The sequence below is a fragment of the Octopus sinensis genome, linkage group LG7 (assembly GCF_006345805.1).
Source record: "Octopus sinensis linkage group LG7, ASM634580v1, whole genome shotgun sequence".
Lineage (NCBI taxonomy): Eukaryota > Metazoa > Mollusca > Cephalopoda > Octopoda > Octopodidae > Octopus > Octopus sinensis.
The window spans coordinates 96,175,684-96,190,941 of NC_043003.1; the positions used below are offsets into that span (position 1 = coordinate 96,175,684).

Here is a 15,258-nt window from a genome sequence, read left to right on the forward strand (position 1 = left end):
ACCTGTTTCCAAGTAAAGTGATATTTCCCCATGGCCAGACATATTCTCATAGAATATTAGAAATGAACGACCCTGCTTCATTTACAAACTATCACATGCTGTCAAGACAAGGAGACAAAAACATACACTCACAGCCATACACACACACACACACACACACACAGAGCTTGAAATCATGTGACTGGGAAGCAAACTTCTTAACTGTAGCCGTGCTTGTCTATTATATGTGTGTGTGTATGTTAATAAGATTACAAATTTTTGAACTATTAATTCTGTGGAGAAGAAACATAACTATCATCATCATCATCATTTAGTGTTTGTTTTCCGTACCGGCATATATGTTAATTTTTTTTTTATCTCTTAAAAATGGATGTTCTGTTAGAACAAACTGTAATGTGGTAGACACCATGAGGGACACTCTCACATTAGTTGTTTTTGGTGCAAAATGCACATATGCTTTTATCGCTAGCAAGGAGATAAATCCCTGCTACCTTCACCCCAAAGACCACTAGGTCACATGATTTTGACCTTCTTTAGTCTTATCAATGATAGACACTTGACTGCTAGAGATAGCAGCAACTCATCTCCTTGCCAGCAATTCAGGTGCTGATGTTGCAATTAGCCAGTTCATCTGTTAAAAAATATTTATTAGCGACAGAGGCAATATTTAAGTGGGGATAAATATTACCTCTCGGTATTAATACACCTCTGTTGCTAATGAATAAGTGTATATAAATATTCATATACACCATCTTCTACTCATTCCTGTGTCTGAGAAATTCACTTTCCTCTTGATTGAATGGTTTGTTCATGTTGATGTTGATGAAAAGTCTAATCCTCATGTGAAACAGGCGGGTACAAAGATGGCAAAGAGTTGGCAGTGTGCATTTTGTATTCTTTATGTTTTATACATATCCATATATAAAGTGCATATACATACACACACACATATGCATACTTGTATATTTAGTTAGAATTTAATCTAGGTTTGTATTGCTAAAAGTTTTAGAAATACATAATTATCTGATCATTTAGACAGATCAGTATTGAGTGGTGAGGCAGTCATGACTTCTAAATAAGGCTGATTGTCTTATTGGCTATCTTGAACCAAATTGTGGAATTGCTAACATGGTGGTTGCCGGTAAAGGAGTGAGAATTCTATGACATAATAGGTAGAAGTAATTTCCTTTGCTTTTGTTAGAAATTTTGGTGGAATAAAATTTCTATTAAAATATAATAGCCAGTGACTTAAAATTAGCAAGAAAAAATTTCTTGATAACAGCAAAATAATGCACATACTTACACATGTATACATGTGCACACACACACACACACACTATGAGAAAGTAAATTTCACATGCATCATATAACATTAAAAAGAATCCAAAAAGGAATATGCATTGATATCTTTATGATGAAACTTTATAATAAAAATGAAATGTTCATGTAGCCATCATAAAATCCTTTTAATCTTTGCAAATGGTTTCACCTCTTTCATGATAATCATGGCTTTGTATTTATTAATGGTTGTATAAATTCACAACTAGAATGTTATTCACATTAACAGGGTTAATGAATGTTGTTAATAGTAATAAATTGTTGTTAATAGTAATAAATTAAATATTTAACATTCTTCAATTAATAATAACATATATAACATATATTGGCGTTAGGAAGGGTACACTGGCATTAGGAAGGGCATCCAGCCATAGAAACATTGCCAGATCAGACTGGGCCTGGTGCAGCCTCCTGGCTTCCCAGACCCCAGTTGAACCGTCCAACCCATGCCAGCATGGAAAGCGGATGCTAAACGATGATGGTGATAAATAGGAATATAGATGTTAATCCATTGATTTATCTGTAGTGGACTGTCTCTCTCTCTCTGTTATATATACATGAATACGGACATAGTAGATAACAGCTACCCTTCTGCCGCTTGGACCCTGTTCTGTCCACTACTCTGATTGGTTGGTGTTGGCGCAGTTTGTCTCTTGCTCTATTATGCGCCAATGTACAACCCAACCAATCGCAGCCTTCTGATAAAGTCATGAGAGACAGTCTCTTCCAAATACTCCGGTGAGCCGATAGTTTGCTATAAAATGCTAGCTTCAACACCAACACGAAGTCAGTCAGTTCCAGACCTTTTTAGGTTGAGCCACTGACCACACAGGACACAACCAGTTCCAGCAACAACACCAGCAGCCACAATGGAGACTCAACACTCGACCAACAGCATACAGCAATCTCCATCTCCGTCGCCTTCATCTTAACATCATTAACATCTCTCTGCGTACACAGCAACATTCGCACAGGTTCATCTCAACACTGTTCATGAATTATTTCACCTTGGTTAACAGCAAACACAACCTGCGAGAATCTTCTGTATGAAGTAACCTGGCAGCAGCATTGTAGCCACCACTTCATACAACACGTACCGCACAGGCTCTGCTACTTCGCCTCAACTTCTTGTTACAGCACTTCACCATTGTGCACCTTGACTACGAACTGGTATTTATTCATCCTTGTGTCTAGACATTTTTCTAGCATCCTATTATAGACTCTTTCAATGCTCTGTACTTATCGCACATGCATACATCCATGTTTCTACATACACACTTTGTATACATGATGGCCTGTATATTGTTATTATTATTATTATGCATATATGACGCACACACAGACACACATATTAATCTATCAATAAAATCTTCTCTTTAACATTCTACCAGTTGTGTCTCACACTTTTCCTGCTGGCACTCATACTCATTTATTCTTTTCGTATATATTGTAATCGACCGTGTGATGTATTAAAGGAGCCACTCATCGTCACCTCTCCTTTGCACGGTTGCTTCTACAAATTTTTACATACGTAAATGCAGTCAATCTTTTGCATTTCTTTCTGTTGATTGTAGTTTTTAACTTTTTGCATTGCATATTCTCTTTTAGCATAGATAAAAGAATCCTGCACTCCCTTCATTAATTTAACCCTTTAGTCTTGAAACTGGCTGTATCCGGCCAAAATATTTTACAAGTTTTATATTCAAATCAGCCAGATCTAGCCTCTCACACCTGCACACATATGGATACATACATGCATGCATACATACATACATACATACACACACACACACATACACACACACACGACGGGCTTCTTTCAATTTCCATCTACCAAATCCACTCACAAAGCTTTGGTTGGCCCAAGACTACAGCAGAAAATACATGTCCAAGGTGCCATGCAGTGGGACTGAACCTGGAGCCATCTGGTTGGGAAGCAAGCTGCTTACCACACAGCCATGCCTGCACCTGAAGCTGAATTTCTTTGGTATATCGTGAAATTTTTTTACAAACATTACTCACAATTATATAATAGACATTATAAAATTCTGGCCCCAAAATTTTGCATGTGAATTACCATAATGCCTTAGAAAGGAATTAATCATCTAAAGATTAAAATTCACCCTCCTATTTCATGCTTCGTGTTAATTGTCATCAAAATGCTGGAACCATGATGAGAACCAACATAGCCCCAACCTATGCAGATTTTGTTTTGGGATATTCGAATCACTACAATATATTAATAATCACTACAAAAATATGGAAATGCTTTCGATTAATATATATAAGTATGTTATAATTGTCATATTTACAAATGATGTAGCATATATCATGAAATGATGTATAGCAAGACAGAACTACAAGTCCACACATACATGTATACTCTCATGCTTTGCTATTGATGAAGTTCAGTATAAAATCACGTCTAATAGCTATGTATGTGTGCATTCATATGCCCCTATGATATAGATCTATACCCGGATAGGTGTATATCTGAGGCTCCCATAGCTAACATATGGCTTAGTGTAGAATCATTATTGCCCACTGTGGAAAATAATTATTAAGATTGTAATAGTTATGAAGTGGGGAGGGGGCCCAGGGTTTGATCCAGGATTAGACTGAACTAGTTTAAATTAGCCTAAGCTAATCTAATTAAGTGAATTAGAGTATTGAGAAGTCAAGATGCTGTTGGGTATAGAAGAGGTGAGAAACTCAGTAGAAATCAGTTGCATGAACAGGGATGATATCATAGATATTAAGGGCTTATAGATGTAAGCTTCAAAGTAATAGTTTCTGAAAGGTTGATAGCGGTGATTTATTGTGGGATTCTTTTTCTATTTGTAGACAGTGGAAACATATTTTGGTGGGAGGTATTGTTGAGTTTTGATAGCTGAAGGGCCCTAGTATTAGAAGTACTTTGGTTAAGGGTATATGGTAAATTTTCATTGGTGGGAATATAATTTTAGGATCTATGTATGCTATTAGGCATGTGTAGAGAGTGTATAGCAGCATTTGGAGGTTATAATTTGTTTAAACAGTAACATATCAAATACACAAAAATGTGTTTGGCTAATCATTTTCCCAATTATACATCAAGGATATTCCCCGTATTAGTTTTTCTACTACTTGTCATATGCTTATATTCACTATCCCATTGTCCCTTAAGATAATTAGGTACTGCAAATTAGGAGATTTATATCTAACTTTCTTCTATGGTTGTAGAATTAATCCTTCAGCATTCAGATTATTCAGTCAAATGTAATGCTTATTTATTCACATTGTTTTCAATTAATAATGCCTTATCTCATAGCTTCGAAATTTCAGTGATGTGATTGTTTATTTTTAGAATGACATAGTAGGGTAGGTGTTGGAGGTGGGATATGGCCAAATTGGATATAAAGCAGGTAGTTCAAATGCTAAAGGGTTGATGTTTATTTTCTTATAGGTTTTGCCACATCTTTGAACATGATGAAAGAATTCCAGTCATGACCATTCTATATCTTTTTTTTTGTGTGTGTTACTGTGCCTTCTGATGTACGTTGTATAATGTGTCCTGTTTTTAAGATGGTGGCATGTTGTGATGAACATGAAGATTTGATTGCTATTTCTTGCAGGTTGAAGGTACAAGGCTATCTCTGGGTTTTATGAAACTCCTACTTAACAGACTACCTGATATTTTGTAGTTGCTGTATTCTGTTATATTTTGACTGGAATTTATTTAATAAAGGAAGCACTATTAATATAATGGATTGGATTGTATCAAAATTGGCCCAGTCTCTTGTTTATACAAATTAAATGACCTTAGCTCATACTAAAGACAACACTTGTAAACTAAAAAGTTGTTCTGCTTATTGCAATAACATGTTTTATTGCTATTTTCCAGTTCCGAGCTGGTGTGGAAATCATCTGGCCGTTATGCCTTTTTCTAATACTTGTTGCTGTCAAGACGCGGCCAGATCTCATTAAACAAAAGGAAGAATGTAAGTAATCCATTCAGTTTTTACATTTTGATGTCATGTAATATTCTAGATTGATTAACCTTTTTGATACCTGCCCACCTGAAATTCCCTCTGGTTCTATGATACAAACATCATATGTTAAAGTGGTTTAAATCAAAATCTTCCTTTGAAACTTCACGATGATTTATGGTCCAAACCAAAGATTAATAATGCCAAAATTATTTTACTAAATTCTTCATCATTAGTTTCAAGATTAATTAAAACAAAAGTAGTGCATTTCAATAGAAATTTGGTAATAAAAGGATTAAAAGGAAGAATTCAATAAAATATACAATGGATAGCTTGAAAACAAACACGACTTTGGCATACTTTGAAATTTAGAGGATTGCCATTTAAGTTTAGAAAAAAAAAAAAAGAATTTTGATATAATTTAACTTAAACTAGTTAGAATGAAATTTTAAATGAACACAAATATTTTTAATGACATTTCTTTTTATAGTTTAGTCAGGAGGAATGAGCTGTGCTGCAATCTTATCACAGGCCCTCCTTTACTGGTGCTGCACCAGTAAAGTCTTCAACTTAAACAGCTGCAAGCTGACATGACACTTGCAGATAATAAGTGAGGAACAGGAAGAACATTTCAGAAGGTTAATATTCTAGGGAGTAACAGTTGTGTGCAATGGTTAATGATTCAGTATGCAGGCACTGTGGAAAATAATTACATATTAAAAGATGCTTTCCTTTCATTCATATTTGGTAGCTGTAGCCTTGATGAGGAGAAAGTGATCTCATCAGACAGTGCCCAATGTTCAGTAATGGTGGTGGTGGTGGTGGTGGGGGGGTTGTTAGATGCTAAATTATAACACTCTCATTATTTTGAATAAGTACTTGAAAATACTGGAGCACAATCCTAGCAAGCTCTAAGAGCACTGTTCTTTTGAACATTGAAAAGGCATTAAAATCGAGAGAACAAGATCCTTGTTAGCTCCCAAATACTCTACTGGAATGCACACCACCTGAGATAAGAGGAAGGAAGCTGTAGCTGTTATGTTACGTCTAAAGCAGTGGTTCTCAGCCAGGGTCTGTGTGACCCTATGGGGTCCATATAAGATTATGTTGTTAAAGCATATGAGTAATAAATTGGTTGTACTTCTACAATATACAAATATTTTAGCAATTTTTTTAATACAATTCCTAATGATATATAATTATAAAAATATGAAATTTTTTTTTGTAACAGGGTGGGGGTGGCTGTGCAGTAGAATAAAATAGAAATCAAAGGCCTCCATAAGCAAAACAATGGTTGAGAATCTCTGATCTTAAGCAACTTGCTTGTCTCTTTTGTGACAATCAGGTTGGCCTCAGACTCTGGTTTACAAAAAAAAAAAAAAAAAAAGAAAAAGAAGAAAAAACAGGCTTATATTGAAATGAAGAGGATTATATTGAGAATACAACATTGCATTCCTTACCATACTCCATGTCAGAGTGTGCAGTATGGTCCTCCTCTTGACCGATGCAAAGCATACCTGGAACAATGAATCCAGTTATTCAACCTAGCCTTTAGGCAGACATAGGTAGTAAGCAGGATATACTTTTAGGTTTAATATCATCACTTATACCCTTAGTAGAATTCATTTTGGTGCAAGCATGAACAACTGTTTTCTACATGCCCACATTTTCTCTATATATCCAAATGTTGCCTGCAAATGGTTCAGCTGCATCAATCTCACCAATCTGTGATGGCCTGCAAAGATTATGGGGCACTACTTGTTCTCCTCTTCTAAAAAACAGCATTAGCATTATGAAATTGAATATCATCAATCTCAGTGTTAGGATTTGAGCCTAATGTATCAAATTCTAAATTCCTTAATTTCCCAAATAACATGTATTTATCTTTCGTTTTTGGATTTGGTTTGCAAGATTCTTTATATGAGTTCATGTGTTGAAGCATATTCTGTTGTGTCTGGGGAGAGTCATTCTCTTTTAGTGCCTTATTATTTAACACATTCGCCGGTAAAATTTCCACTTATTTCTTATTTTTATTTTCAATTGAAAAGGTTGCAAGACGCAACGAAAATTTTAGAAAATAAAAATAAGAAATAAGTGGAAATTTTACCGGTGAGTGTTAAATAATAAGGCACTAAAAGAGAATGACTCTCCCCAGACACAACAGAATGTATTTATCTATCTGTTTTAAATGAACTTTGACATCTATGTTGCTGTTATCGTTTTGTTGGTACTTTTTGTGTTACTTAGTAGTGAACAGAATTAGGTTGCTTTTATTAATGGAACAGTTAATGCTAGTATATTTAATGAACAGACCATTAAAATGTTAACTAGAAATAAATATGTGATATTTGGTGAAGAAAAATGTTGTTAGTCAATAATATGTTATTATCATTTTCCCAGTAAGTAAGGAAAGTACATGTTTCAGTGTTATTCTGACCTCCTTAGTGTTGCATATTGCATATCTTATCCTAGTGTGATATGAAGATAAGAATGACAAATGACAGATGCGGTCACCATAAAGAGACATCTGTATGCCAGTGAATTACTGTAATAGATGCTTGGACAACATGAGTACCATTGTCTGAGTCTATATGATTAGAATCTAGTGACAGACCAGTAATCATGTGAAACTGGATTTTGCATGAGAGTGCCCCTCATCTAGAAGGATGCTTGTTTAATGTGGATCCTTGTCCACTTGTATGTTGTTGTCGGCACTGTAATATTATCACCACTATTATGTTGTGGCAGTATTCCACATCTTATTATCTTTGGCTTGTCTATCTTGCTCTTGCTGATAGCTCCCCAAGAGAATGACTTTGAAACATCTACCTTGATGGTAACTCAAACTCGTATGTATCATATAACTGACACTGACTCCAGCTGAGAACTCGTGCAACGACTCTACTACTACTGATTTCCTACAATGACTGACTGTCTGACTTTATAGTGGCTTGTTCATATCACTTTGTTATGTGGGAAGGGGTGTACCATTTTCACTACCACAATACTGTGATGACTGCTAGGAATTTCTCACTCCTTGTTGTTTTTATTTACATGCTACTTAACTCATAGCTGAGACCCTGGTAGGTGCTACTGTTTCAGGTCCGAGTTGATCTGGGAACAATAGTAGTTAAGAGATAGTCCCACATTCCTCTAAATTCTGGAACTCCCAAACTAGATCCCCACTCATTGATGCAGTTGAAAGTCAAACCCAGGACATATGTGCACACTTATATATGACATATATATATGATGAAATTCTCTTTCCAAAAAGATCTATTACTTCATTTCTGAACTTACAACATTGAAATAACATGTCTGAAAATTGATTAGGATGTATTGATTTGGTCCTGATTAAACCTGGTGAATAATTGATAATTAAATGACCATAAATGTATCATTTTCAAGAACTAATTGTGATTTCACAAATCCTTATCATATCTAACTATCTTAGAACATTGCCAAAACTTTGTGATAGATTATGTTTCAGTGAACAATTTATCTTTGGTGCTGGCTCAATCATTAAAAATTGGCAGGAATTATTGTAGTTCATGTAAACGACCAATTTATTGTTAATTTGGTAAATCTTCTACACACTAGAGAAGTCCAACGATGTTGAAAATAACCGACTAAATTTCACTTTTATCTTAATTATGCATACGCTCTGAGAAAATAGTTTTGCTAATTGATGTAATGTAGTGTGTCTGCATGAAGTTGATTTAAATATCGTTATTATTATTGCTTCAGTGCTTTATGTTATTTTGAGAATATTTGAATGTTTATTAAGTGAAAGGGAAAGAAATTATATATTTTTAATTATTATAATGATTACCACACGATAAATGCCTATGATTATTGCAACTTCAATGTTTGTCTTAATTTTGTTTTTAATGACTGAATGATAGTTTAAATTGCTGATCTTTAATAGTTTTCTTCTTATGAGAGGTGATGGTGGTGGAAATGTGAGAGCAATGAAATATATGCATCTCAATATTTATATTCACAAGCTGGACCCGTGAAAAGTTCACGGAAAACATAAAAAAATGTAAGCATATGTAAATTGTATGCTAGTGCCATGAGAAATGCTTCTATATTTTGACAGTTACAGATTATAGAAACTACATAATCCAACCAAAATATCTCAGTTATGCAAATGTAAACAGAATTACTATTTATCCTTAAAATACATCGTACATATTCAAAGAACCTTCTTGGTTTAGTGGTACAGAACATTCTTCTGGTATTCTTTTACTTGTTTCAGTCATTTGATAGTGGCCATGCTGGAGTACCACCCTTTAGTCAAAGAAATCGGCCCCTGGACTTATTCCCTGTAAGCTTGGTGCTTCTATCAGTCTCTTCTGAACAACTAAGTTACAAGGAAGCAAACACACCAACATCGGTTGTCAAACAATGGTGGGGGAGGACAAACACAGACACACACAAACACACATAAAAATATTATATATATATATATATATATATATATATATATATATATATGATAGGCTTCCTTCAGTTTCTGTCTACCAAATTCACTCGCGAGGCTTTGGTTGGCCCAAGGCTATAGTAGAAGACACTCTTTAAAGTATAGAGTTGAATTTTGTGTAGCCACCTGTTGGTAACTTTTCTCCCACACCCATTTTGTAGGTTGTATTACCCATTTTTCTAGGCTCTTTTCACAGCTATACTCTGTTCAAAATTTGCATTAGTTTTTATATGCCAAAAAATCAAAAAACAAAAGGAGAGGGATGTTTCTTTGTAGTTTTAGAGAAAACATTAAACGTACCTGAGAAAAACATGGTCTTTCCCCACCTACTAAAAGACATGAAGAACTATAAAAGAAGGCGGATAAATACTGGTGGTGGGGGAAAGAAGAGAGAACTAACAGTCGATTGTTCTAGAACTCTCAGAATAAAAATGTAAACACCTGAAAGACTTACCCTCTATTCATTACCAAGTGTCTTTCCCTCTTCTTCATTGTTAAAAGTAAAGAAGCTAGAAAAGATCAATCATATTTCAGTCTAATTGTGATTGTAAATGACTGAGGCTTTTTTTTCTCTGTCTCTATTGCTTCACTCCTTTTCTCAATGGTTAAGAGGCTGAAGGTGCGAGGCTCAGTGGTTAAGGGTATTTGGCCCACGATTATAAAGTCATGAGTACTATTCCCTGCGGCCTGCTGTGTTATTGAGAGAAGTACTCTACTTCATCTTGCTGCAGTCCACTCAGCTGGCAAAAATGAGTTGCAGCTGTAATTCAAAGGGACCAGCCTTGTTACGTTCTGTGTGAGGCTGAATCTCCCTGAGAACTAACTTATGGTATGCATAGGTGCAGGAGTGGCTGTGTGGTAAGTAGCTTGCTAACCAACCACATGGTTCCGGGTTCAGTTCCACTGCGTGGCATCTTGGGCAAGTGTCTTCTGCTATAGCCCCGGGCCAACCAATGCCTTGTGAGTGGATTTGGTAGATGGAAACTGAAAGAAGCCTGTCGTATATATGTATATATATATATATATATATGTGTGTGTGTGTTTGTCCCCCTAGCATTGCTTGACAACCGATGCTGGTGTGTTTACGTCCCCGTCACTTAGCGGTTCGGCAAAAGAGACCGATAGAATAAGTACTGGGCTTACAAAGAATAAATCTCGGGGTCGATTTGCTCAACTAAAGGCGGTGCTCCAGCATGGCCGCAGTCAAATGACTGAAACAAGTAAAAGAGTAAAAAAGAGTATGTCTGTGTAGTACTCAGCCACTTGCACATTTTATGAGCAGGCTGGTCATTGATCAGATAAACAGGAGCCTCGTCATCATAACTGATGGAGTGCCATTTTCAAGAAGAGTGAAAGAAAAGGAAATGTTCCATATGTCATGTGTTTATTATAAGCAGTGAAAGCTAAGACAAAATAATTGCTATTCCGATGTGTAATCGCCCTTGACTCATGCTCAGTTTGATAACAGCCTGTGCATCAGAGTTTATCTGGAGGCAAAGCCTCGAGATCTGTGAGACCTACAAATGCCACTGTTAGAACCGGATTAACACCCATAGTGACCCTAGCGACTAAAACGAGTTTCCTGCCCCTATAAAGGATCTATTTTTCATTTTCTTCTGACCACTTGAAGGTTTATCTTGCTCCAGTCCACTCAGCTGACCAAAATGAGTTGTAGCTGTAATTCTAAGGGACCAGCCTTGTCATACTCTGCGTGAGGCTGATTCTCCCTGAGAACTACATTAATGATATGCATGTCTGTGGAGTACTCAGCCACTTGCAAGTTAATTTTATCCTTGTGTGGTAATGAAAAGTGAAAGTGACATCCGATATTTGCTGTGTCTATGTATCAGCTTTTCTTTGGATCTATGTATCTACTGTGTCTCTCACTTTCTCTTGTTCTCTTTCACTTCCTCTGTGTCCCTCCTTTCTCCCGCTTTTAATTTAATAATGTGTGTATGTATCTATGTACCTACTTTTCTTGCGAGGTAATAAACATTTAAAAACACAAAACGCTGTCACCACTCACTGTCTCTTTCATGCTCTCTCTCTCTTACTTCCTCTCTGAAACATTTAAAAACACAAAATGAAGGCTGTCACCACTCACTGTCTCTTTCACTCTCTTTCTCTCTCACTCTCTCGTTCTCTATCTTACTTCCTTTCTGAAACATTTAAAAACATGAAACGAATGCTGTCACAACTCACTGCCTCTTTCACTCTCTCTTTCTCTCTGTCCTCCTCTCTCTTTGCTTTGTCACTCACTTCTTCTTTGAAGTAAGTGCGACACCATGACAGGTACATACAAAAAGAACAAATTGGCATATTAATATTATTGATGCTGGTTCTGACTTAACATTCAGCAGAGATTGCCTTTTCCTTTCATATTTATGAGCTCTATAAAATAAGAACCCAACAAGTACTTTTATAGGGTCAGTTGAGAATATTCTATTCTGCAAATGCATGAGCTTGTATCAGTGTAAATAACCTATTTCTTTACTACCCACAAGAGGCTAAACACAGAGAGGACAAACAAGGACAGACAAACGGATTAAGTTGATTATATCAACCCCAGTGCGTAACTGGTACTTATTTAATCAACCCTGAAAGGATGAAAGGCAAAGTCGACCTCGGCAGAATTTGAACTCAGAACGTAACGGCTGACGAAATACCACTGAGCATTTTGCCCGGCATGCTAATGATTCTGCCAGTGTTATTAAACACGAGGGCAGATAATCCAACAATCTCATTCATGGATTACCAATGAGATAGTTGGATAATATCCTTAGTCTCAGCTGGTCATGCTTGGGAATCCAACTGAAAAATGTAATCACAGTTACTTCTGATAGGACCTCTATGAAAAAGGCACCTGAGGACTTTATACCTCACCCTTCTGAATGGTGGGCAGAGAAAATGGATGGAAGGTTGGAACAGAGGGCAGGTAATTGTGTTACTGAGTTGAAATATTCATTGGTTTACAACATTTAATTTGATATCTTCAATGCTTTTCACCTCTGTAGAGTCTGCAAACACTTGTACCAGTAATATACTGAGATAAAAATGGTTAACCGTTTCTTAATTTAAAATCTGGTTTTACAATATAGAGATAAATCAATATTTACTTTACTGTGTGAATTCTCTTTTACTGTCTCACAGAACTCTTTCACCTAAGAACTATCATTGATCCATATTTCATGCAGTAACCACTGTTACTTATATCTGGTTGCATTTTCAACTAGCTTGCACTTAATGCAGCTGTTAGGTTCTTGTGAGAGCAATAGATTATTCTCAGCTCATGCATTCCATATATATTTTAATTTTTTGTCTTTGCTAATGCTATTGGTTGCATGAAATAAGCATCTCTAAAGTTTGATTTCAAACCAATCTCTGGTAGCAAAATTGCAGAGTGTGTAGATTATTGAGTTCGATTTCACTAAAGGGATTTTATTATATATTTGTTAAGTACACAGCATGTGATGCCATGTAAAAGCACCTGTGCAGTGTTACGTAAAAGTGCCTGTGCAGTGCCATGTAAAAGCACCTATGCAGTGTTACGTAAAAGTGCCTGTGCAGTGCCATGTAAAAGCATCCAGCACACTCTGTCAAGTGGTTGGCATTAGGAAGATCATCCAGCTGTAGAAACAATGCCAAATCAGACTGGAATCTGGTGCAGCTCCCCGGCTTGCCAGCTCTGATCAAACCGTCCAACCCATGCCAGCTTGGACAATGGACATTAAATGATGGTGGTGATGACATGATTCCTATACTCCTTAGTTCATCTTTCTAATGTGGATGTTAATTTGGGATAGATTAGCATCTCTTCCACAGGAAAGCAATAGTAAGCACTGGTATTAAGGAATCTTTTATGGTTCAACACTTTTGTTACCATATTTTTATTGAAATACATTAATTTTGTTTTATTAATTTTGAAAATAATGAAGAATTTAGTAAAACTTAGTAGTATTTATTAAGTTCAAGTTTGGAATATAAATTACCATGAACTTTTGATGTAAGGTTTAATTTGGATGACTTCAAAACTGGAAATTTTTAACATTGAAACTAAGGGTGGTCTCAGGCAGTTTGGTATCAAAAGAGTTAGGAGATATTTATATTTTACCACCTTACTCCAGTTGGGGTGAGAGTTTGTGTTAGTCTGCCATATGCCTCATAGTCATGGCAGATGAGGAAGTATTTCATGTAGAGGGGAATTGACTGGGACATTGCTTGGAGGACCTCCCAGGACAACCTGAGCAGATACTGGAAAATGGTGGATACAGCAACATGCTGCAATGGTGACCTGAACTGATCTAACTCTACCTTGTGTGAACTTCTACTGTATTTGTTGTCTATTCATTGTTGGACTACATGAGCACTCTGTGGGATGACGTCAGCAGCTGGGTGCGTTGACTGGAAGCTGGGGCATCCGGAAGGGGAAGCTGTCAGGCGTGTGCAGGCAACGGTCAATTCGATCTTTTCAACGTGGGTCGTCACGGTGTCAAGATGTGTGAAGACGTCGCTAAGGTTTGGGTGAGCAGCTGCTATCTTTAGTGTTCGGGTTGGGGCTGTGTCGAAGGATTAGTTACCACTGAAGGGTCTCCATCACGAGGAAGAGAAGCTAGGTGCCTTTATATTCGAATTGCGCACACACCACACACTCTTCCTAGGTACTGGCAGTCATTTCTCTATTAATAACTTACCTTCAGTTACCTATCTTCAGTTTCCTCTTACAATTTATTTATCCTCCAACCCTGTTAGCCAGTTCATCAGTCTTTGATGAAGGATTCTACATGAAATGCTAGTATTTCTATCTTCCTGGTGGTATAAAACTTAATCATTCCACTATTTGAAGTCTTTGTATTATCATTTGCTGATACAGAGCATCACTAAGTTTCTTCAGATTTTATTGTTTTACTATTTTCAGTTCAATTGGTCAAAATAACAGGCTCCTTTAGATTACATGCTGGTCATGTATGTGTGAGTTCCTTTATCTCACGAAGCAATCACTGAACTTGTTTAGACACAGGTCAACTATTGCTTTCAGTTGGTAGTCTTCTAGAAATTTCAAGATATGTCTATCAGTAGTTTCCTCAGATTTCAGGTTTTACCTATTTTCAGCAATATTTAAAATCTTTTCTTTTCAGTTCATATATACTTCCGAAATGTGTAAATGATAATACAGAAGCCTTTTTTTTTAAACCCCCTTATAACCAATATTGTTTTTTGGGGGTAGACGTTATATTGATTGACTATTGAACTAGGATCAAGTGAAATGTTGACTATTGAATTACTGTTTTGTAGTAACCTTGCGTTTAAATTTATTGCATATTGTTAGTTGTGTATTCAAGCAGTATTCTTAATTCTACATGTGTCAGTTTTCTTAGCAATCTGGAATAAGCACTAGATGTCTTGATAATATTACAGTGATAGAATTGTAATTTATCCTGCAATTTATCTAACATTCCCTTAACCTTT

General features: G+C 36.2%; 1 protein-coding gene across 1 annotated transcript in view; it reads left to right on the forward strand.

The window, feature by feature from the left end:
• Positions 1 to 15,258, forward strand: part of LOC115214536 (phospholipid-transporting ATPase ABCA7-like) — a 298,993-nt gene that overhangs the window by 82,685 nt on the left and 201,050 nt on the right. The window contains 1 exon segment of the mRNA XM_036504975.1: positions 5,222 to 5,318. Coding sequence (XP_036360868.1) covers positions 5,222 to 5,318 — 97 coding nt within the window.